General features: G+C 47.8%; 1 protein-coding gene across 4 annotated transcripts in view; it reads left to right on the forward strand.

Moving 5' to 3' along the window:
- The window catches only part of AIG1 (androgen induced 1), a 200,121-nt gene that overhangs the window by 93,890 nt on the left and 81,950 nt on the right, over nt 1-24,281 (forward strand). The window contains exon 4 of one of the 4 annotated variants that reach the window (XM_038397004.2): nt 11,800-15,186. The exons of the other annotated variants lie outside the window; for them this stretch is intronic. Within the exon in view, the coding sequence (XP_038252932.1) occupies nt 11,800-11,832 (33 nt within the window). The 3' untranslated portion in view covers nt 11,833-15,186. Of the gene's footprint in view, nt 1-11,799; nt 15,187-24,281 lie in introns of those variants that run through there. 4 annotated transcript variants of the gene reach the window in all.

A 24,281-nucleotide genomic window follows, 5' to 3' on the forward strand; every position in this document is an offset into this window, starting at 1 on the left:
GAACCACCCTCTGTAGATAGCCATGCTCACCAGGGTGGCACAAAATATGGGCCTGCAGTCTGAGGAGGTGATAGAGTCAGAGGACCCAATGGTCAACATCCTGGCCCCGGAAGGCCCGTCACACATGGCTGTATCCCACATCAAGACTGTACAGGCCAATGCTAAGACCATTTGGCAGACCCCAGCCTCCATCCCTCTCACCGTGAAGGGTGTGGAAAGGAAGCATTTTGTACCATCTAAGGAGTACAAATACCTCTTCACACACCTACAGCCTTGCTCATTGGTGATGGCTGCAGTAAATGAAAGGAGAGGCAGGGACAACAAGCCCCAGTGCCTAAGTCCAAGGGCACAAAGTATATTCCACGGGGGGTTACAACTCAGAATGGCTAATCAGAGGCAATTCTGAGTAGATGCAGCTTCAACTCCCGGAACTCGATGCTCAAGTTTAAGGAGCTGGTGCCAACTGAGTCCAGTGAGGAGTTTGGAGCAATAGTGGAGGAGGGCAAGGCAGTGGCATGGACTTCTTTACAGGCCTCACTGGACGCTGCAGACTCAGCCGTGCTCACCTTGTCCTCCAATATTGCCATGAGGCATAGCTCATGGCTGCAGGCCTCGGGACTCCCGCCCAAGATTCAACAGACCGCGCAGGACCTGCGTTTTGATGGGGCAGGTCTGTTTGCGGAGCAGACTGACTCTCAGCTGCATAGCCCTTGAGTCTTTTAGCCTCACATGAAGTCCTTGGGTATGCACAACCCAGCAACCCAACGCAAACATTTCAAGCCTCAGCAGCAGCAGCAGTGTTCCTATCCTTCTTGGCCAAGGCAGGACTTTTATAGGAGAAAGGGCAGGAATGGCAGATTCAAGCCTTCCTGCTCCCAACCTGGGCTGGGCCAGGGCCCTACTAAACCATCGTCGGGTTCAAAGCAGGCCTTTTGAAGGTTCAGCCCCTGTTCAGTCACCTGTAACTCTCATCTTAGAGTATTTTCTGCACCTGGTAGCATCCTCCATAAAGGTATATCTCGCTGCTATCCTGGTTTTCCATCTGGGAGCGTATGGATACTCTGTCTTCACCAGCCCTATGGTTGGTCAGTTCCTCAAGGGTCTGGAACAGCTACATCCCTAGATCAGACAGCCTGTCCCCATGAGGGACCTTAACCTGGTACTCTCCAGGTTAATGGGGGCCCCATTTGAACCACTTACAACTTTCTCCCTTCTCCATTTGTCATGAAATGTAGCCTTTCTGGTCGCCATTACATCAGCAAGGAGGGTGTCTGAGTTAAAGGCCCTTACCTCAGACCCACCTTATACGGTTTCCCACAGGGATAAAGTACGACTTAGACCTCACCCGGCCTTTCTTCCTAAGGTTGTGTCACATTTCCACACTAATCAAGACATTTTCCTGCCTGTTTTTTTATCGTAAGCCTCATGGCAGTAGGCATGAGCAGAGGCTGCACTCTCTGGATGTTCGGCAAGCACTAGCCTTCTACATCAAGCACATTAAGCTGTTCAGGAAGTTGAACCAGTTGTTCATAGCAGTGGCTGACCTGATGAAAGGACTCCTGGTCTCATCTCAAAGAATATCTTCCTGGATCACTTCATGCATCCACACGTGCTACGAGCTGGCCAAAATACCTGTCCCGGCTCTTACAGCACACTCCATGAGGGCCCAGGCCTCATCAGTGGTGTTCCTGGCCCAGGTCCCAATACAAGAAATCTTCAGGGCAGCAACTTGGTCCTTGGTACATACGTTCACCTCTCATTATGCCATCATCCGGCATGCCAGAGATGATGCAGCTTTCGGCAGAGCGGTGCTCCAATCAGCAATTCCATAACTTTGACCCCAAGGCTTTGGGGTCACCTAATTGGAATCGATATGAGCCATCACTAGAAGAAGAAGAAAAAATAGTTACTCACCTTCTTGTAACTGTTGTTCTTCGAGATGTGTTGCTCATTTCCATTCCAAACCCACCCACCTTCCCCCCTGTCAGAGTAACCGGAAGAAGGAACTGAGGCAGCGCCAGGTCGGCAGGGTCATATATTGAACGCCATGAAGGCACCACTCTAGGGGGCTCCACAGCCAACTGAGTGGGTGCTGCTAGGGAAAAAACTTTCTGATGACTGTGCACGCAGAGCGCACACACCTAATTGGAGTGGATATGAACAACTCATCTCAAAGAACAACAGTTACAAGAAGGTGAGTAACCATTTTTTCTCCCTTATCTGAGGTGGACTCAAATGCAAATTACATCCTTAACTTCACTTCCCGAGGAAGGAATTTAATTTGGTCAGTAGGATTTTTGGAGTTTTATTTTATCATCTTGAACTTTACCAGTTTTTCATAAACCCTGTATGCAGCGTTCCAATCTGCTGAGTCACAGCCATACATGTTTTTGTAGCTTCTTCTGCAAATACTGTAGAAAAGTTTTATGAACTTTTTATGGGAAGGGTGAAATATGTATCTCCATAAAACCGGTTAGAAAAGAAACTGAACATGGCAGATATTTTTAAGCCTCTTTATAAGATTAAGAACTGGAAAATGACATCATTTTCTTTAAGCCATTTTCTTTTATTTAAACGTAAGACTGTTTCTTAATTCTTTAATACAAAGATTTATTGAGATTTCCATTAGCAAACATGGATAATTCATGTTGGCTGAAAATCTTTTTAAAAAGATATATGTACATATGCGTATTTATGTATGTATTCTTGGATCAGAAAATAAGGTTGAGAACATTTCAGTAGATGTAAGGCAGAGGAACTGCAGATGAAGCAGAAAAAGAAAGAGGGATGGAGGAAAAAATGGATGTGTCAGAAGTTGAGAAAAGGTGATAAAGATGCAAGTTGCTTACAGTACAAGACAGAAAGGAATCAATGAAGAGGAACCAAATATTGAAATAAAGAAGTGATCATGGTAGTCAGCTGGGAAGAGCCACAGAACATGGAACTAATAATTGTATGTCCTGTACATTGCTGAGGAGAAAGCTCAAAAGGGAAGTGAGAAATGTTTAAATTACGTAGTGTATATTGAAAATTTGCCCTCTACTTTATTCCAGGCCATCATGTACAATTTTGGTTTTATTTGATTTCCTATGAAGTGTATCATGCAGGGTCATCCTTGGTTTTTTTCTTCCCACCTTCCCTGCCTATGCAAAGCTTAAAGAAGCATGAATATGTTTTCCCTTTGGTCTTCATTTTGTGTTACCTGCCTCCCTGAATTCACAATCACTAATTTCCTCAGGGCTCTTGAGTCTTTTTATTTGATCTCTGCTCTGTCTGCCTCTAGTGTGGCCCAGAAAGCACATGGTAGCAGCACTGTAATGGAATGCACCCCTATATTCACATTCTACACACGATTGTTATAATCTTCATACCAAATATGCCTTGTGAGGTATCATTTGAAAACTTAATAACTATAATATCATGGTGAAATGTATCTAGCAATATATGTAAAGTTATAACTTGCCCCTGAATGATGTGGTGGCACATGTTCAAACACACATAGCCACAGTTAGGCGGAACTGTCCAAGCAGGTCTTAAGGGAATGTGGGTTTACTTCAGTTTACATATAAGTTGTAAACAGGGTCCTCAAACAGTGAGGGAGGGAAGGTAGGAGACAAGAAAAATCTTCATTTTTGCAAACAGATGTGAGAAGAAACAGCATGGAACCGGTTTCGCTACTAGACACCATGTTGCCTCCTTTACTGTTTGAATAAACTTCACTTTGAGGGGTAACCTAGAAGAAAATGCATCTCAAAGGGGGACTGGACTGTGAGAGCGAGGGGGCAAAAACACCTCAAGTTCTCTCTCCCTAACCATCTCTTTTTTCACCTAAGACGACAAAGAGAAACAGCTGTTGGACTTCGGGAGTAGATCCCAGCCTGAGAGTTTGGTCAGCAGTGTTACTGGGAACATGGTTCAAGGTGAATTCCCTTACCACAAGTCCAACTTGTTAAATTTAGAAAGCATTCTATCTTTCTTTTTCTTGTAACCATTTCTGAATTTAATACATCATTACTTATACTCACTTAAAATCTATCTTTTTGTGAGTAAATAAATGTGTTTTATTCTTTAATCAAAACTAATCCAGCATTGTGAATTGTTTAGGTAACACTATTTGGGTAGCAGACAGTTGTATGTTGATCCCCTTAGAGGGGCAATGGACCCGATAGATCTGGACTATCCAGGAGAGGGCTGGACAGCACAAAACACACATTTTTGGGAGAGAAATCCAGGATGGGGGGGTGTTTTGAGTGTTTCACCCTCCAAGTACTGACCAAGGCTGCTGGAAGCCAGAGTGTGGCTGGTGTTTGCTGACAGGCTGCTGGACCAGGGCTGTAGCTATGCACAGACACTCAGGGTGTGACCTGCATACTGCTTGGCTATTTGTGAGGAGCCCACATTGGGAGCTACAGCAGTAAAGCATTGTGAGGCTCCCCAAGTTGCAGGACAAGTGGTGACACAACCCCTCACAGGTCTGGATTGCATCCCAGAATGTCATAAACACGCAAAACTCTCTAAAGTCAAGCATCACTTTTTAAAACAATATTATTATTTCTGGTTTCAGAGTAGCAGCCGTGTTAGTGTGTATTCGCAAAAAGAAAAGGAGTACTTGTGGCACCTTAGAGACTAACAAATTTATTAGAGCATAAGCTTTCGTGAGCTACAGCTCACTTCATCGGATGCATTAAATTATGCTCTAATAAATTTGTTATGCTCTAATAAATTTGTTAGTCTCTAAGGTGCCACAAGTACTCCTTTTCTTTTTATTATTATTTCTGCTGATTAATTTATATTAGAGTATTAGAGTAGCAGCCAGAAGCTCAGATCAGAGCCCCATTGTGCCGGGCATAGTACGTACACTCTGCCTCAAAGACCTTACAGTCTAAATGGACAGAACAGATTAAGGGTGGGAGAAAGGAAGCATTATTATCTCTGTTTTAAGATTGGGAATTGAGGCACAGAGATTGACTTGCATGAGGTGGCACAGGGAGTTTGTGGCAGAGCTGGAATTAAATCCAGTCCTAGTCTAGTGCCTTAACAAAGAAATCTTTCTTCCTCTCCAAAGCAGGCATGGAACACAAACTCATACAGGATAGAGATTCATATGTAATTCAAACTCAGAGAGATTTTGGAAATTCTGTTGGGAGGACAAAGTGACTCAATCTCTGCGGGTCGGGGGGGGTTGTAATCTTGTGGAGGGAGATGTTGGGGCAGTTGCTCCAGGTTCTTCTTCACCCTGCTTATAGTTGTCATTTTTCATTATCTTCATTTTAGTGGTGTTACTGGAAGCTGGTTCAAGGTGCACTAGCTCATCTTGCAAGCTGTTCTCTGATTCCTAACATAGCCCTCTAGATGCTCTTTCAACTTGTTTAGCAGCTACTTCCCAAAATATCTCAAATGCACAATTTTATTTTGTACATTTTTTTAACCAGGGGTAAATTCCCCAGGGATGCCCTCTCCTCTATGATTATTTGGACGATTGGAGGAGAAAATCTGAGCCATAAGCAGAAAGGTGATGTAAGAAGGAACACTTTGAAAATGCAAACCCTGTCAAAGGGGAATGTGCTGCCTCTTCCTCTTCCCAGCTCTTTCAGACTTTCTTTGAAGTAATACTTTTGGTGACCAGGACTTTTGGTTGAGGCACCAAGTAGAAGGGGCAGATGTTATGATCAGTTACAGAAACACTAGCACTTTGGCTGCACATTTTTAAAGGGACTGAGAAGTCTCTTGCATGTATTCAAGAGACTCTTCAAGAGGCTTTGTGGAAGTCCAGTTACAGATACATAGTTTGTGTGGGACATCAGAAAAGGAAATATAATTTAGATAACTTAAATAAAAGGTAGTGTGGGTGAAACATGTTACTGACACACAAGTTATGTGACTGCTGGCCATGGAGGGGTTATATTTTCATTACTTCTCAGTATTAATTTGAATGTTGGAAGAAGGATGTGCCTGTTTAGAAGACAAAATTTAATGTAATCTGATGTAGAAGCCTGCATTTACTTCCTTCAGATGAGAAATTACTGTTTGCTAGCCCTTTTTCAAATCTGATCTCTGCAGCTTAATTGGCAATAATACAAATGTTAACAGCTGTATAAGAGATGTTATTGAGTCCACAACAGTAGCCATGGTTACCTGCATACTTTCATTGCTTTATTAATGTGTAATTCATTTTTTTTCTGGAAATACCATTACCAAGTAACATAATACAATACAGCCTCTCAGCGGGTATTACTGTGTAGAGAAGAGCATCTCTCAATGAACCTGAAAGCTGTTTATATCAAACTGGATTATATACAGAACATACCACCTATATATTATAGATCCCGTAAATGCTGTATCGTAACAGAGGGAAAAGAGAATCCTACAAGTTTCAAGTGATATTACTCTAGAACTTTTCACAATAAAATAAGAGACTACTTAATATCATTTGGCATTCAAAAAAATGGTCTCTGATTTACACCGGTGGGCGTAGCTGATCTTGTGGTCAGAGTGCCCTTTCTCTCTGCTTCCTGCATCCAACTAGTGCTCTGAAAACTTGCACTACTGGTGAATCTCAATGAAAATAATGAGCCAGATCTAGATCCCTACTCAGTCCCTTTACTGCCAGTCTGGTACCACAAACTGGAGGGAAAACTGACTTACATAGATAGCTGGCGACTCTGCTGATGTAGGGAAATCCCAGGATAGGATCAGCAGTTCCTGCCCCACTTCAGCCCAACATAGGGACCCACTGGGGTTTGGGGTGTGTGACTGGAATGCAGTCCTGGACCACCAAATTGAAATGTATAGGGCAGTTACTGCCAACATAAACTATAACACCGTTAAAGTTACTCTAATTTGTGCTAGGGGACAAATACTCTCCCATCTGCCCCCACGATCAGTGGGATGGAAAGGTGGTATAAAGTTACCTAAGCCCTCTGCTCCTTGCTCTCTGACCCTCCACCCCACCCCAGTATGCTGAGCATAGGTGAGGCGCACCTTAGAACCTGGCTTATTTTTTTGCCAGATTAACAAAAAGCAAATAATTAACTGCACCAGATTTTTCAACTGCACGGTAGCTTAGCTAATAAAGAGAATAATAAATAATATTTCCACTTCAGAATATCTCAAAGTGCTTAATTAATGCATTCAACTTTACAAGAATGCTGAAGCCCATATATTCAGGATTTAGGTTGGTTGGTTTGTTTTAGTGGGATGGAATGACATTCATCCTGAATGCATAACCAATGTAAATCAATTTAAAATAACAAAGAAATAGCACCCAAAGAGAGTGGATGGATGTTTTGTTTCTATGGGATTGTGTTATCTGATTTCTTTCAATATAAGGTTTCTTTATACTGTTTCTACACTGTTCCATAGCATAATATAGCACACTTTGCAAGCCTAACAGCATTTAATTGAACATGTATATAAACTGCATTTAAAAATACTGTTACTTGACATTTGTGTGTTTACAGTGAAATCAGGTATTGATAGGCTGCTGCATTGGCTTGAAATAAAGACCAAATAATGCAATATTTAAATATGACATTGAAAAATTACTAGGATTGCCCGATGAAACCATGTTGAAAAGAATGATAAAGCTTTGATGAGCCAGACCCATTTTCAGTGCATCTCCCAGGACAAGAAGCAGAATGGCATTAAGATTAAAAGTTCCATAGCAAAGCCGGCTGTTGACACAGTCTAGCTTCTGTTGCTCCAGTGCTGCCAGGTTGGAGCTATTTATAGACATTAGCCCATATCTATCAGTGTGCATAGACATACTACTCTCTCAGAAGTTGTTGTGTTTCTACAGAAGTGACGTCTGATTTATTTTCCGGTCCTTCACAGGGTAGTTTGTTCTGTACCATGTAAAAGGGATGAAACTTGACACATCAAAAATCTACACATTGTACATTCTCTTCCTTTGTATTTTTCTATTTTTCTTTGTATTTTTCTGTTTATGTAAAATGAACTCCTTAATTTTTGTTTGTGTACTCTCCATATGCAAGACATCGGGCTTAATTTAGCCCTGGGATATGCTGGCTTCAACCAACTTGAGCATAGGGCTGCTCTCAGCAGAAAATCCGCCAAGAGGAGATGATTGGGAGGCTGGTGCCAAGAGCCTGCAAACCCCACTTCTCCAGGGAGTCAGCAGCATAGCCTCTGACTGGGGAAGAGGTGTGGCCAGGAGACCCAAGAAGTGCATTGATTGATCAAATCTCCCAGTGAGCCCCTGGCCAGGAGGGTCCTATGGAACGTTAGCCAGAATTTAAACCTGCCCTCCTTGCAGTTACTGGTAGTGCAAACACTGGCCTACTGAGGGAGTATTCCGACCCAGAATACTGCTGCTCCTGATTTTCACCTGTTGTGCCAGCAGAATTGAGACAATAGCAGATGATTTCCCAGCTAAAATACCAGTTACAGATTTCACTCTTCACAATGGACGAGAATGTTGGTTGTAACCCGTGCCTCTGAGGGAATGTATTGGTAATACTCCTGCTGGAGGGCTATGGTTTGGGGAGGAATGGAGAAGCTACAGAGTTCTGTGTAATCTGTTAACTAATTTCTCATTTGGAATGATAGGTCTGTTCTAAAATGTATCATGTCAGCACTTTGATTTTTCATTTAACTTGAGATAAAAATTTCAGGAGTTTTTTTAATTTCTGTTAAATTTAGAACCTCATGGAGGTTGGAGTTGTTTCATTTGTGGGTATGAATGAGACAGGCCTTTTTAATCAATTATATCCAATTATAAGTGATGAGGGTATTTCCCCTCCCCCCCCCCAATTTTCTGACTTCTCACACCTATAAACATCTGTCATTTCCTTTCACACATAGATGTTGTGGTTTTTACTCATCAATTAACTTCGGCATTAAAAATTAACAGAATGAAAGAGACTAAAGAGGAAAATAAGAGCACAGTAGTTATACCTGATTTCTGTGGTCACAGAAATAAAAACTCACTATAGAGCATAGAAATATGCTTAACAAGAATAAGAGAAACTGAAAGACTTATAACACATATGTTAACAGGTAAACTAGAGAAGGAAAAATGGACCAAGTGGGATGAAGTGATTGAAAACAAATCATTAATATGCCTTATACAAGAGTATGGATCTTTACTGTATACTGTAACTAATATTGCCTAAGTTCTGTGGTGTTCCCTTATCTTGTATATCTAAAACCCTTCCTTGTACAAGAGATTTGTATTGTCCACAAATCTATTTACCTTTAATTTTTAAAAAGATAGTAATTAAAAAGCCTATTAGTGTGGTTACAAAGGCCTGATCCTGCGGCCCAATTCACGATACTGTGACTTTAGTGGGGTTCCCTCTGAATGCAATACGTCTGTGTATGTGGATCAACTTTCAAGACTGGGGCTGTTTGATTCAAACATGATTTCTGTCCTTACTCAATTTCTGTAAAATAGGAAATGTCCTTACTACCAAAATACTAGGAATTTGGAAAGGGAGAAGGGCGTAAGTCACTTGAAGAACTCTTGCTTTGGTTTTGTTACAGTAGACTAGAATTTGGACTGTCCACTTGTGGCATTCCAAAAAATATGAAGATGGTTCCCTACACTCAGAATTCCCCCTGGCATCTTCAGATTTGTGCTTTAAAAAAAAAAAAGAGACTGGTGTGCAAAACTGTCTAATAATTTTCAATTTGCATTCTCTCCAAAACAGTACTATAGCTTGTCTCAATAAAAAATTAAACCTATTTTCTGAGGAATCTCAGAAGGTTTCCCTCTGGTTGTAAAGAAAAATTGTGTGTGTGTGTGTTTAAGCTACCACTAAAAAGGTCTCTATTTTAATCACCTTCATCCTTCCTGGACCCAAATACAGGATATGATGTACAGTAGGCAAAGGACAAAATATGAGGACAAGAAAAATAATTTAGAGATGTGGGATCAGATTCCTTAGCATAAGTAACATTTTCTCTAACCTTCATTTCATACTTTCACACTACTGATGACAATTTTAATAATAGTAGTGGGCGAACACCAGGTAAATGTCTGGAGTGGATTTTTCCTTATAATGCGGTGTCTCTTCCTAACTTACATTGGCATTCATGATATTAAGGAACAAAGCATAACATATTTGTTGACCCTTTCTACTGAGTAGCTGATGGCTGATATTTGACAGTGAATCCTGCTTACCATATCTCAGGGCTGGTTGGGGCAGGCTTTGAGCTGGCTGTAGTATTTCAGTCTAATGAATCAAACTATGGTCCCAACTCTGGGTGGTGCTGAGTGCCCTCAATTCATGTTGAAAAGCATTTCACAGAATTGGGCCTATAAAGGAGAAAGGGAGGACGTAGGAAAACTAACTGGGAACTCTCTTGGCAGTCTCAGCAGAGAGGCCAAGAATTAAATTGTCAGAAAAACTGACAGGGATAGATCTTCAGTTGCTGTAAATTGTCAGAGCTCCATTCATGCAGTGAGAAGAACAAGAGTACTTGTGACAGGGTCGGGCCAGATGGCTACAGGAGAGTGATCCTATTGGTATCAGGGAAGTGGGCGGGCAAAGTCCACCCACTGCTAAAGGACCCACCCCCCGCCTAAGAGGGGGATCCACAGGACCTGGAAACCAAATGAGTATGAGGGACAACTAATGAAATAACAGGGACAGGAGTGTGGTCAAAGGGAACGTGATAGAAGGCAGATATATTAGCCCCAGGTTAAGTAGGTCCCTTTTTCCTGGGTAAGGTAACAGGGAAGGTTCCAGAACAATCAGGAACTTTCTGGAAACAAGGCAGACAGGCTGATTAGAACACCTGCAGCCAATCAAGAAGCTGCTATCAGAATCAATTAAGGCAGGGTGATAAGGGCACCTGGGTTTAAAAAGGAGCTCACTTCAGTTTGTGGTGAGTGTATGAGGAGCTGGGAGCAAGAAGCACTAGGAGCTGAGACTGAAAAGGCGTACTGCTGAAGAACTGAGAAGTACAAGCATTATCAGACACCAGGAGGAAAGTCCTATGAAAGGAGGATAAAGGATAAAGAAGTTGTTGGGAGTAGGCCATGGGGAAGTAGCCCAGGGAGTTGTAGCTGTCGCACAGCTGTCCCAGGAGGCACTCTAGACAGCTGCATTCCACAGGGCCCTGGGCTGGAACCCGGAGTAGAGGGTGAGCCCAGATTCCTCCCAAATCCTCCCAACTCCTGGTCAGAGACAGGAGGAGTTGACCTGGACCTGTGTGTTCATGAAAATGGCCAAACTGAGGGCTGCCGTGAATCTCTGAGGTGAGGAAATCTGCCAATAAGCACAAGACCCTCCAAGGTAGAGGAGGAACTTTGTCACGCACCTTAGAGACTAACAAAATTATTAGAGCATAAGCTTTTGTGGGCTACAGCCCACTTCATCGGATGCATAGAATGGAACATATAGTAAGAAAATAGATATACATACAGAGAAGGTGGAAGTTGCATACAAACTGTAAGAGGCTAATTAATTAAGATGAGCTATTAGCAGGAGGAGGAAAAAAATACTTGTAGTGATAATCAAGATGGCCCATTTAGACAGTTGACAAGAAGGGGTGAGGATACTTCACAGGGAGAAAATAGATGCAATATATGTAATGCAGTGGAGCTATGACAGTTTACACCACCTGAGGTGATCCCTCCAGGGTATGGTTGAGGCAGATTGTATACTAGCACCGCTCGCGTTGTTATTGTTCTGTGGATGCTTCACTCCCCTGGGCTATTAATCTGGCACTTTTCACCGGTCCCAATATGACTTTCAAAAGGAAACATTTACCATTTTAAAACTGTGTCTCGGTTATTTCATTTCATTTTCTTCCTGTTGCTTACTTTTTCAGATTACAAACCATTCCCTTCCTGTATTCTTCTAAGAACAACTTGAATATTCATCAAAAGATAGTTCTACAAAAAGTTTTTGTATCAGATATGCCCTGTGATGAACCTAGATTTGGGCCTTGCACTGGAAGGAACAATATTAGTGTTTTAATTTTATTGCCCAAGCCTTGGTTATTTATCTTCCCCGTCAGCATCTTAAAACCATGTACCCAACCTTCATTCCCCTCCTTCGCTTCCCTGTTTTTCTGGCTTCTTCTTTTTTGTAGTTACAAGGGGAAAAAAATTTCTCCTCCTCCTGGAATATTTCTTTCCCTGAAGATTTGAGGCAACACATTTATTTTCTGCTAATGGAATTCTTTCCATGGCAGCAAATTATGACTTTGCAAAACAGAGATTGTTGTGAACTGTCAGTATCCAAGTGAAGTTGCAGCCATACAGAGTCAAGTTTGAGTTTGAATTTGGACTCCCACTGTTACCAACTCACGTGCATGTACACATACTCAGCTACTTTTAAATAGAACAGTTGTAGAATAGATGGCCTAGTTAGATTATTTTTAGTTTTTGACCTTTTCAGATATGAACTACAACACATTAAAACATAATGAGGTGGCACTATTATTTATTTCATAGGACAGACCCAAGGTAAAATATAAACATGAGGAGGGAGGAAGAATAAAGACTGTGATACACTATCATTTTTAGAAACAAATGGCCCGTTCCTTTTGGTAACCCTAATTTTACACAAGTCTGATAGGGCATACCTACTGCACACTAAGTGTGTGGGAAAGGGTTAGCGGCCAACAGATGGGAAAAGGGTAAGGACCAACCCAGATAATTTATCAGATTTGATGACGCAAGAGAGAGATTCCACTGGGATTCATGTAAGAGGAAGATTTAAAGAGAAGGCTACTGGGTTGGGAGCCTGAGCACAATAAAATCCCTCTCCTTCCTTCTATCATCATAGCTGAACCTACTTGGAACAACTAACCAAGAGTTGTGATAGAATCACCATCTCTGGAAAATTTTAAATCCAGATGGGAGGTTTTTCTAAAACCTATGCTCTAGTCCAAACAGGAATTAAATCAGGGAAGTCCTAGGGCCTGTGTTATAGAGGAAGTCGGACTAGATAATCATAGTGGTCCCTTCTGACATTATTTATGAATAATGATGAGAAGTGCTGGGAGGGAATTGGTGAGCTTATCTCCTGGCTCCAGGGAGAGCTGGGATGACTTAGATAGATCTGAGTCAGGGACTGTATTAACTGTTGTTAGTGCAGGGAGAAAGTCCACCTTAACCCTTGGGATTCAATTGATGGACCCTCTGGGTCTCGGCTGGGATTGAAAGGAGCAGGAGTTTCATTAGCTTTTTGTGCTGGTCCACAATAAAGTCTTGGAAGACACTTTGAATGCTGATCCAGCTGCTTCCTTCTTTATTAAGTTTTGGGAACCTCCAGGCTCCGTAAGAGAGACTGGCTGTTTGAGCTGGAGCTGGAATCTTGCCACAAGCAAAGCACTCAATGAGTAACTTTTATATACATCGCTTCTACCTTTTTCTTTATCAGACTTGTTGAGAGGTGAATGGATGATGATATACAGGATCCACTTCATATTCCTTAAATCCATTGACTTGTCTGGGTGCCTGGCTAGCTAAACGTAGCTTCCTGGTTTAGAAGTCATGTTGGAGTACTGTTAACAGTCCAGCTACAAATTCAAAGCAAATGAATATGGACCCAGCATAGTCAAACAGCCTGACCTTCCTAAGAAGCACCAAACACAGAAAATTACACCTGAAAGATATTTTTCAGTGAAGTGCTTGCAGGAGATATTCTTGACACATTCCAATGTGCTTTTCAAGCATCCTTGTGTTCCTCAAGGAAAGTCCAGCCACCTTTTTCGTGACCCATGATAAACCCCTGTGAATAAAGATTATTGGAAAGTCTCCATTGGGCAATGCCCATGCTGTTTCTTTAGATGTGATACTGTCCCTAAAACAGCAATGAGAGTAGCATGCTTTTCTGAGTATCATCAATGCACGCTGAAAACACAAGGGGACATTTTTTAAACCTCCAGATGGTTCAAGATGATGGTAAAGCTCATAATTAAGAGGAATATTTTCAATCAGTGTGCCATTTTAATAGTAGTAGTTTAGTTAGCTAGCCATACTTTATCTACCATATCTGAAATGAAGATTTGTTAACTGATTTGTTCCCCTCCTACATATTCTCTCTGTTAATTTTGCTGAATGTTGTGCTGCTTTCAAGGAATTTTCCTCCCCAAAGCCAGTTACAGAGAGTACAGTGCCACCAGGAATCCTCTCTCTATTGTACCCTGGTGCCCTTGGGCATACAGCTTATTCATCATTCCATCACATCCGTCTTCCAATGACTGAACTTGCATTGAGCAGAAGCATTTTAAAACAAAAAAGCCAATGTGATCAGAGCCAAATAGGCACATATGTATTTTCTGCTTAAAGACAAAAAGCAAAATGTTATGACTTTTAATTTTCATACTTTGCTATAGCAAGGTAAAAAGCAGTGTGAGGTATGTTATAATTATAAGATTGATCATAAGCATTCATCTTATCTGCCACACATATTAGTAGAGTATTCCTTTACCTAGGCTCCTACACCTGATGGAAAGGCTAGATAAACCCAGGGTATATAATGCAGATATTAGTACACACTAGGTATCTTTCTTTTAGACCCTGCTCCTGTTCTTCAGTAATCTTATTAGCATCACTAGCCCCAAGCATTTAAAAAAATGAGTTGGATCCCAAACATAATGACAGAGTTAAAAATAACTTGTAGAGCTATTTATTTGCCTTTTGGTGTCATAGTCTACAGGTTTCAGAGTAGCAGCCGTGTTAGTCTGTATTCACAAAAAGAAAAGGAGTATTTGTGGCACCTTAGAGACTAACAAATTTATTTGAGCATAAGCTTTCGTGAGCTACAGCTCACTTCATCAGATGCATCTATTCTATAGGGTTCTTTTTTTTTTTTTTTCAAACTATTCTCCACAACCATGAGGGCTTGTGTTTTTTGTTCATTTGGTTGGGGGACTTAGTGTGGGGTGGTTTGTTTTTTTTTTTTTTTGTGAAAGCTGAGATTATCTAATCACATAATACCTCAGCTTCAGGATTCAAGCAAAACACCAAATATTGTGAGACTTGTAATAAAATTAGCAACATTTGATTTATCCTTTATTATACTGAGAGTTTAATCAGGCCTGTAAATGTCAGTAAATAGTAAGTAATTCTTCTATTCTACTTCATGCTGATTAGGCCTCAATGGGAGTATTGTGTCCAGTTCTGGGTGCCACTTTTCAGGAAACGTGGACAAATTGGAGAAAGTTCAGAGGACAGTAACAAAAATGATTAAAGGTCTAGAAAACATGACCTATGAGGGTATATTGGGAAGGGAAATTTGTTTAGTCTGGAGAAGAGAAAACTGAGAGGGGACATAACAATTTTCAAATACATAAAAGGTTGTTACAAGGAGGAGGGAGAAAAATTGTTCTCCTTTATCTCTGAGGATAGGACAAAAAGCAATAGACTTAAATTGCAGCAAGGGCGGTTTAGGCGGGACTTAAGAAAAACTTCCTGTCAGGGTGGGTAAGCACTGGAATAAATTACCCAAGGAGGTTGTGGAATTTCCATTATTGGAGATTTTTAAGAACAGGTTAGACAAACACCTGTCAGGGAAGGCCTAGATAATACTTAGTCCTGCCATGAGTGCTGGGGGCTGGAATAGATGACCTCTCGAGGTCTCTTCCAGTCCTGTGATTCTATGTCTGGTATGGTACAGTGTTATGGGGATATGATTCACATTTTCTCAGTTTAAAGATGTACCCTGTGCTGGAGTACAGTGTTCTTGTTATATTGGGATGAGGGGCTGGATATTTGGGGACATGGGGGGTGCATTAACCTAGTTATTATCTCATTGATTCTGCATTAACCTCAAAATCCATTCCCACTGTGTGTGCTATTCCAGCCTGTGAAGGACCAGTGTTCCCTGGAGGTCTTGCTTATTAAGCTATTTTAAAAACAAGCAGTGCAGCCTCCCACTGGAGGGATTTCTCTCCCCAGAGCTCTTGCGGTAAAGTCTAAACAAACAAACTGAAAATTTTTATAATATAGTTAGAGAATGGCCTGCCCACAGGGCTTCTGCCTGCCAAGTGTTCCTGATGGGTTACCAGGCTCTCCCCGGAGGTTTGACAGTTAAAGTCAAATTAAGCAGCGTTCTCCCTGTTTCAGGATCTAGCAGCAGTTCCAGTTCCCTTCACACTCTAAGTTACTAGGAAGGAGAGACTGCTATCTTGCAGCCTCTCCAAGTATGCCTTTCTGTGGAGGTCTAATAGCAGACCCTGGGATTTCATTTTCCAGGATTCGTTCTGGTTAAGTTGTAGGGGAGTCTTGCCCTGCCCATGCTCAAATCCCTGGTCCCAAGCCTTACACAGAGACAGCGGCCTGGATACTTTCCCAAACCCCAAACTGCCACTTTGAGACCACTTCCTCTTTCAGGGTAATCAGTTCCTTTGTCCCACAGTTCTGTCTTTTTTTAAGATACTATACCTAGATAGGAGTAATATTGCCCCAGAGACTTCCCATCTCAGTCTTAAAGGGCCAGTATACCCCATTACACAGCCTTCTGACAGGAATAAAGATAATTGCCACTCTACTTCCCCTAAGAAAAGGTTTGGATTACTGGATCAGAGCAGGCAGAGATCTTGTGGCCTTCCCCAGCCAACAGACCACTCCTTACTAGTCTGTTTAGAATGAATACAGAGGCAGGGAATACAGAACTCTGCATCTTCATACTTTCCAGTTTTTTTAGTTTGACCTTAACCAAAAATTGTATGGCTTTCTAAATTCCCCCCAATTTCAATGTTCTTTTATATTTTTCCCTCAAGTTACTGATATGGAATTACAACCTTAACTCCAGCTAAACAGAAGTTTTTCTTCTGGTTACTTTTGGACATTTGTGTTTTAGCTTTTTTTAAAGGCCCTGGTTTGGGGTTGTAAGTTCTTACGTACTGTGACAAAGCTCTGTCCTTGCCTCCGTGGCTCCCACGTTTCCTGGCGGATTTCACTAGCCTCAGAGGCTCACTGTGACCCTCCACGTAACCCTTCTTTCTCTAGAGACAAGGGTCACAGTCTACTGAGCCATTTTCATCATAAGCCAGTGAGGGAGGTGAGGAGAAGTTATCCTTCCTTGCACAATCTCTGTTGTCTCCCAGTCTCAGTGATTAAACAGGGGGCAAAGGTGGGGGGGAGCCCAGGCCCACCCTCTACTTCGGGCTCCAGCATAGGACCCTAATAGTATCAGCTATGGTAGCTGACCTTTTACAAACTGACATGTACAATTCCCTGGGCTACTTCCCCCACAGCTCAAGCTCCACTTCACCCTTACCTCAGGGCCTCCTTCCTTGTGCCTGATATGGTGTGTACTACTCAGCCTCTCCAATCGCGCAACTTCTTCCCACAGCTCCTGACATGCACCCCCACCTGACTGACTGGGAGGCTTTTAACTACTTTCAGCCAGCCCCTGATTGGCTCCAGGTGTCCCAATCAATGTAGCCTTCTCCCTGCCTTCTGGAAAGTTCTTAATTGGCCCCAGGTGTCTTAATTGACCTGGAGCAGCTTCCATTTCACTGATCCTGGCACCAAGAATTTGTTTAGCCTGGAGCGAATCTCTCTCTCTCTCCCCCACTGCTCTCCCACAGCCTTCTACTTGGAGGGAGGTGGGAAGTTGCTACTCCTGCTGCTACGAGGCCCTAAACTCTCCCTGCTGCTCCAGCTGCTCCCCTGGCTGGGCCAGACACTCCCCGTTCTCTGTTACTTGGCTGCTGGACCCCCCACTCTTGGGTGCTGCTACTGCTCCAACTGCAGCCCTGGGGGGGGGGCTGCTAGCCCACTCCCCAGAGAGGAGGAGTGGGGACCCCAGCCACTGCTGTTGTGGACACCACCACCACCAGCACCACCACCTGAGAGGGGTCCATTCTGCCTGCCTGGACGACCACCTGGAGTTCCTGGAGCTGCGGCTGCTGCAGAGGCCACTGCCTGGAGCTGCTGAAGCCCGAGGAGGAGAAGAAGAGGATCATCTGCCAGTGGGGCAGCACCTAGAGACTTTGCAGACCACCGTGGAGGGGGCCCTAAGACTGAGTAATTTCCAAACTGTGCTCTTGTGGTGGGGGTTTTGACTGTGTTTGTAGGGATACAGGGGGTGTGGTGTGGAGCTGCCCCCCGATCCATCTGTGTGTCCCCCCCAACCCCCAACACTGTTACCACCACCGCTGCCCCCTCCACCACCCCCACTGGCTGTATACCATCTACCTCAGCTCCTGCCTCTGGACTCAGCTGCTTGCTTGGCTTGCCACGCCCTATTTCCACCCTTTGGGCCAGAAGCAGCAGCCAGCTAAAAAAGACTTGTGCAAGTGCACATGGGTACATGTGCCCCCCCCGGACTGCCTAACCCCCAGCTTTGCCCTTTACTACCTGCCCCATTTGCCACTTGCTTTGCCTCCTCTTTTGCTCCAGCCCCCTTACTAGCTTCAGTTTGTTTGCCTGCCCCGCCCATTTCCTTCTGCAGCCTTTGTTTGTTTGCCCCGCCCCAGCCTCTGAAGCTAGCCCCTTGGTTTCCCTGTTCTACCCCCAGACCGCTTAGCCCCTCGCTCCGTGTGCCCATGCCCCCTCCCATGCGCTTGTGCAATTCCCCTTTTTAGTTGCAACCCTCTTCACTGCACCCTCAATGTTGTTGAATCCCCCCCCCGTAGTGCACCAAGAGGAGCCGGAATTTCCACCTTGTGTCGGTGACTGACCCCTAACCCCTGATTGCCCCCCGTCCAGCCCACCCCTTTTGGCGCCCTCCTCCCCTGCCTGCAGCCTAGCGGGGAGGAGTGGTCAACCTGCTTCCCCTCTCCCCTCCTCCTTTTGGTATCCCCCTTTCCTCCTTGCTCATGATGGCGGGGGATGAGACGGGTGAGACCTCTCCAGTAGCCCGAGCTCTCCCTCCCCCGCCTGCCCCTCCGTCACCCCCACAAGTTTCTACGTCCGCTGCCAAATCATCTGCCATCGCCCCCGCTGGGGCACCAGCAGCGACAGGCACCAGGGTGATCTCCACTGCTGCCACGTCTATCACCCCCTCAGATTTGGGGGGAGCCCCCCCAGCCGGCGGGAAGGGCCAGGGGAAGAAGAAGGGGAAGGGCCCCGCTAAAAAGACCAGGCCCTCCATGGCAGGGGCTGCCCCCGATGCCCCGGCCCCATCTCCAGCTGGGGCGCCCCTCCCCGCTGTTCCCTCCACCAGCTCTGCAGGTGTCCCTCCCCCGGCTCCCAGAGCATACGCCCAGGTGGCGGCAGCCCCCCCGCCTGCCGCTACATCATTTTTCCAGCCCACCGCCTCCGCTACCATCTATAGTGGCCGGGGCCCCTTTCCCACCATGACCAGGAAGCGAGGCGTCCGTTGCCTCCTGGTGCCCGCCTCGCCCCACGTGGAGACCTATGTGCGGACATTGGCGAGGGTGGTGGGGCCCACGGCCATTGTGGCGGCCTCCAAAATGTATGGCAAGGTCGTCTTCTTCTTAGCATCGGAGGCCGCCGCCCAGGAGGCGGTGGAGAAGGGCCTGGCGGTGGGGGGCGTGTTCGTCCCTTTAGAGCCGCTAGAGGATCTGGGCGTCCACCTGGTCCTGACCTCCGTCCCTCCCTTTCTCCCCAATGCCGCCCTGTTACCCGCCCTTTCTACCTTGGGGAAGCCCATCTCTGTCATCAGCCCTCTCCCGTTGGGCTGCAAAGACCCCGCCCTCCGTCACGTCCTCTCGTTCCGCCGGCAAGTGCAGCTTCAACTGCCGCCGGCGGCGCGTGACGGAGAGGCACTGGAAGGGTCCTTCCTAGTCCCCTACCAGGGGGCCCATTACAGGGTGCATTATTCCACGGGGGAGGCCCGGTGCTACCTCTGCCGGGCGATGGGGCACGTCCGGAGGGACTGCCCCCTGGCCCGGGAAGAAAGGGCATTCAGGATCCCCGAGCCCCGGCAGGGAACCGGCCCCGTCATCACCAACGCCCCTGGCTGCCCGGCGCCCGAAACTGCCCCTCCTCCTTCCCAGTCCACCATTGCTCCCGCTCGGGCCCAAGGGGCACCTCCCCCACTATGCCCAGACGAGCGGGAGAACCCCCCCCCCGCTGTTTGCAATCTGGTGAGGTCTGTGGAGGAGGGTGCGGCAGGGACACCGCCAAGCATGGGAGAGGGCCCGCCCCAAGGGGAATCTTCCCTCCCTTGTGCTGCCCCACCGTTACCCCCTCGAGTCCCTGAGCCATCGCCTCTGCCCCCTGACACAACCCCTGCTAGCCAGCCCCTGGATGATGCCATGGAGGGCTGGGCCCTAGTCCAGGGGAAGCGGGGCAAGCGGAAGGCTCGAGCTCCGCTCCTCCCATCTGATGCGGAGGCCCCGCGGAAGACCAGGAAGGGGGGCACCGATGCCGAGCCTTCCGCTTTACCCACGGGTGTGCTCCATCCACCAGAGCCGGCTGGGGAAGATGTGGCAGCACTGGAAGGCAGTATCTCCCCTCTACGGGAGTCCCTTTCCTCCAAGACCCCCGAGGCACCATCTGAAACCCCAGCGTGCCACAAAGTAACCGTCGCGTCAGGTGCCGGCGGGGAGAATCCTGGGGTAGCGGAAAACAATTTCCCGTCTATATATGAGGAGATCGAGGCCCTGGTCTGACCCCGGTCACCCAGGGGGAGGACGATCCTATGCCAGCGGGCCTCGATCTGGGCGACTTTACTCCAGCCCCCTTTTCCCCATGTTCCCTCCCCCTAACTGTTGCTTCTGCTCCCACCTCCGAGGAGCCCCTGGACTCCTCCATCAACCCAGCTGCAGAGGGCACCCCGCTGAGAGCCGCCGAGCCAGTTGAGGCGACGGCCAGTGCCACGCGGCTGGAACCTGAGCCATCAGGGGCATCCCTCACTGGTGAGGAGCATTCGACCTCCTTCCCGGGAGAGGACCCCACAGAAGAAAGTCCACCTCCTGATGCCGTGGCTGCCAAATCCACCAGAGAGCTTGTGTCCGGCATCAGTGAGAGCCCTCTCCCGACCCAGACTCTCACCTCTACCCCTGCCTCTGCCTTTGTCTCGCCCACCTCCCGAGATATTATTGCCACCCCTGGGACTGTCTCCTTCCCCTTTCCAACAGATGACTCCCAGGGAGTGGCCTTTGTGTTTACCCGTCCCGACCCACCAGGGGCTGCTATCCTCCCTCCGCCGCCCCCTATCGCCCCAGCATTCAGGTCTACCCATCAAGAGCCCCGTCGGGGGTCCGCACCCTGTCTGCCCATCTCGGTGGGCCACGGGGCTGTACCAAGGGCCCCATCGGGGAGCAACCAGACCATAACCCCAGCCCCCCATGCGCTGCGAGAGGAGTTGCGGGAGTTCCTAGAAGACGTCCGTGGCTCCCGCAACAAAGTTCAGCTTGCCCTCCAGCGATGGGGGGACTTTAATCAAATCCTCTGGGCTGCAAGGGTCCTCATGGGGGAAGGTAAAAGAACCGGGAGGCAGGGCGCCGCGGCCTACCAGCGGGTCCGCCACTTCCGTGACTCCTCACTCACCTACGGGGTGGGTCACAGACTGCTGCGCGGCCCGCCGGGAGCCACGAGCATCCCTGCCGGCGAGGATCCCCCCCAGCCCTCCTCATGGCACGCTTTACCATCGCAACATTGAACACCCATGGCTGTAGGATGGGTCTTCGCAGGTCCAAGATGCTCTCCTTCCTTCGAGAGGGGAGGTACTCTGTGGTTTTCCTGCAGGAGACCCATACGGATCCGACCGCCGAAGACAGCTGGCGGCTGGATTGGGGGGACAGGGTCTACTTTAGCCACCTCACAGTTCGTACGGCTGGAGTGGCGACCCTGTTCTCCCCAGACCTACGGCCCGAGGTGCTGGGGGTCGCCGAGGCTGTGCTGGGTCGCGTGCTGTACCTCCGGGTCTGCATGGAGGGGCTCGTAGTCAACCTCGTCAACATCTATGCCCCAGCAGTGAGCCCGCAGCAGCTGCAATTCTATCAGCAGGCGTCCGCTTTCCTCGGCACCTATGATCCTCCGGAGTGCCTGGTCCTGGGAGGGGACTTTAACATCACCCTTGAGGAGCAGGACCGCTCGGGGACCGAGCAGAGCCCGGCCGCTGTCGCCGTCCTCCAGGAGATAGTCGAACACCACTCCCTGGTGGACGTCTGGCGCGACCACCACCCGGATGACACTTCCATGTTCACCTTTGTCCGGGTGGAGGCCCATCAGTCGCGCCATTCCCGGTTGGACCACATTTATTTATCACGCTTTCATCTTTCACGACCCACTCCTCCAGCATCCGGCCGGCCCCATTTTCTGACCATCATATAGCCACCGTGACAGCCTCCCTCTGCGCGGAGAGGCCGGGGCCGGCCTATTGGCATTTTAACAACAGCTTGCTGGAGGATGCGGGCTTCGTGGCGTCCTTCCGGGAGTTCTGGCTGGCCTGGCGAGGGCAGCGGCGTGCCTTTCCCTCGGCGCGGCGGTGGTGGGACTTAGGGAAGGTGCGCGCCCAGCTCTTCTGCGTGACTACACCCGGGGCGCCAGCCGACGGAGGGATGCAGCGATAGAGCAGTTGGAACGGGAGGTCTTAGAGCTGGAGAGGCATCTGGCCACCAGCCCCGAGGATCCATCCCTCTGCGGAGCGTGCCGAGAGAAGCGGGAGGAGCTCCGAACCCTCGAGGACCATCGGGCCCGGGGTGCCTTTGTTCGATCCCGCATCCGTCTCCTTCGGAAGATGGAGTGCGGCTCCCGCTTCTTCTACGCCCTGGAGAAAAAGAGGGGGGCTAAGAAACATATCATCTGCCTACTGGCAGAAGATGGCACCCCCCTCACGGATCCGGTGGAGATGTGCGGAAGGGTGAGAGCCTTCTACACAAGCCTATTCTCCCCGGATCCGACCGATCCTAATGCTTGCAGAGTGCTTTGGGAGGAGCTCCCAACGATCAGCGTGGGCGACTGAGACCGGCTAGAGCTGCCTCTCACTCTGGCCGAGTTCTCGGAAGCCCTCCGTCGCATGCCCACCAATAAATCTCCGGGCATGGACGGGCTGACCATGGAGTTCTACCGCGTATTCTGGGACGTCCTGGGCCCAGACCTAGTCACTGTCTGGGTCGAGTCTTTGCAGAGCGGGGTCCTCCCTCTTTTGTGCAGGCGAGCCGTGCTGGCCTTATTGCCGAAGAAGGGGGACCTCCGCGATTTATGAAATTGGCGTCCCGTCTCGCTCCTCAGCACGGACTACAAAGTCGTAGCAAAAGCCATCTCGCTGCGGCTAGGGTCCGTGCTGGCAGACGTGGTCCACCAAGACCAGACCTACGCCGTCCCGGGCCGCAGCATCTTCGACAACCTATATCTGGTCCGGGACCTATTGGAACTTGGGTGTAGGGATGGTCTGTCGTTCGCCCTCCTGTCCTTAGATCAGGAGAAGGCGTTCGACAGGGTGGATCATGGGTATCTCCTGAGCTCTCTGCAGGCATTTGGCTTCGGACCCAGGTTTGTGAATTTTCTCCGGGTGCTGTACGCTTCCGCAGAGTGTCTGGTCAGGCTCGACTGGACCCTGACCGAACCAGTCAGCTTCGGGCGAGGAGTACGGCAGGGATGTCCCCTCTCAGGCCAGCTGTACGCTCTGACGATCGAGCCCTTCCTCTGTCTCCTCCGAAGTAAGTTGATAGGGTTGGTGCTGCGGGAGCCGGAGCTGCGGCTGGTCCTGTCTGCGTACGCTGATGACGTGCTCCTCGTGGTCCAGGACCCGGGCGACTTGGTGCGGGTGGAGGCTTGCCAGGCCATCTATTCGGCAGCCTCCTCTGCGCGGGTCAACTGGGTCAACTTGGTTTTAGGGGACTGGCGGCAGGCGAGCTCCCTCCCACCGGCGCTTCAGGCCATCCGGTGGAGCACGGGTCCGCTGCTCTATCTGGGCGTTTACCTTTCTGCCACGCATCCCTCTCCGCCGGAGAACTGGCAGAATTTAGAGGGCGGGGTGATAGAGCGGCTCCGGAAATGGACAGGACTACTCCGGTGCCTCTCCCTTCGAGGGAGAGCGCTAGTGCTTAATCAACTAGTCCTGTCCATGCTCTGGTACCGGCTCAACACCCTGGTCCCGGTCCCGGCTTTCCTGGCCAACCTCCGGACATCGATTCTGGAGTTCTTTTGGTCAGGACTGCACTGGGTCCCTGCAGGGGTTCTCCATCTACCTCTGGAGGAGGGAGGGCAGGGCCTCAAATGTCTGTTTACTCAGGACCATGTCTTCCGCCTCCAGACCCTGCAGAGGCTCCTTTATGGTGCAGGTAGTCCGGCGTGGAGCATACTGGCACACGCCTTCCTGCGCCGCTTCCGATGGCTCCGATACGACCGGCAGCTCCTTTATCTCCATCTGAGAGGTCTTCCGCGAGACCTCTCCGGGCTGCCGGTCTTCTACCAGGACCTCCTCCGGACCTGG

This window comes from Dermochelys coriacea, chromosome 3, assembly GCF_009764565.3.
Source record: "Dermochelys coriacea isolate rDerCor1 chromosome 3, rDerCor1.pri.v4, whole genome shotgun sequence".
NCBI lineage: Eukaryota > Metazoa > Chordata > Testudines > Dermochelyidae > Dermochelys > Dermochelys coriacea.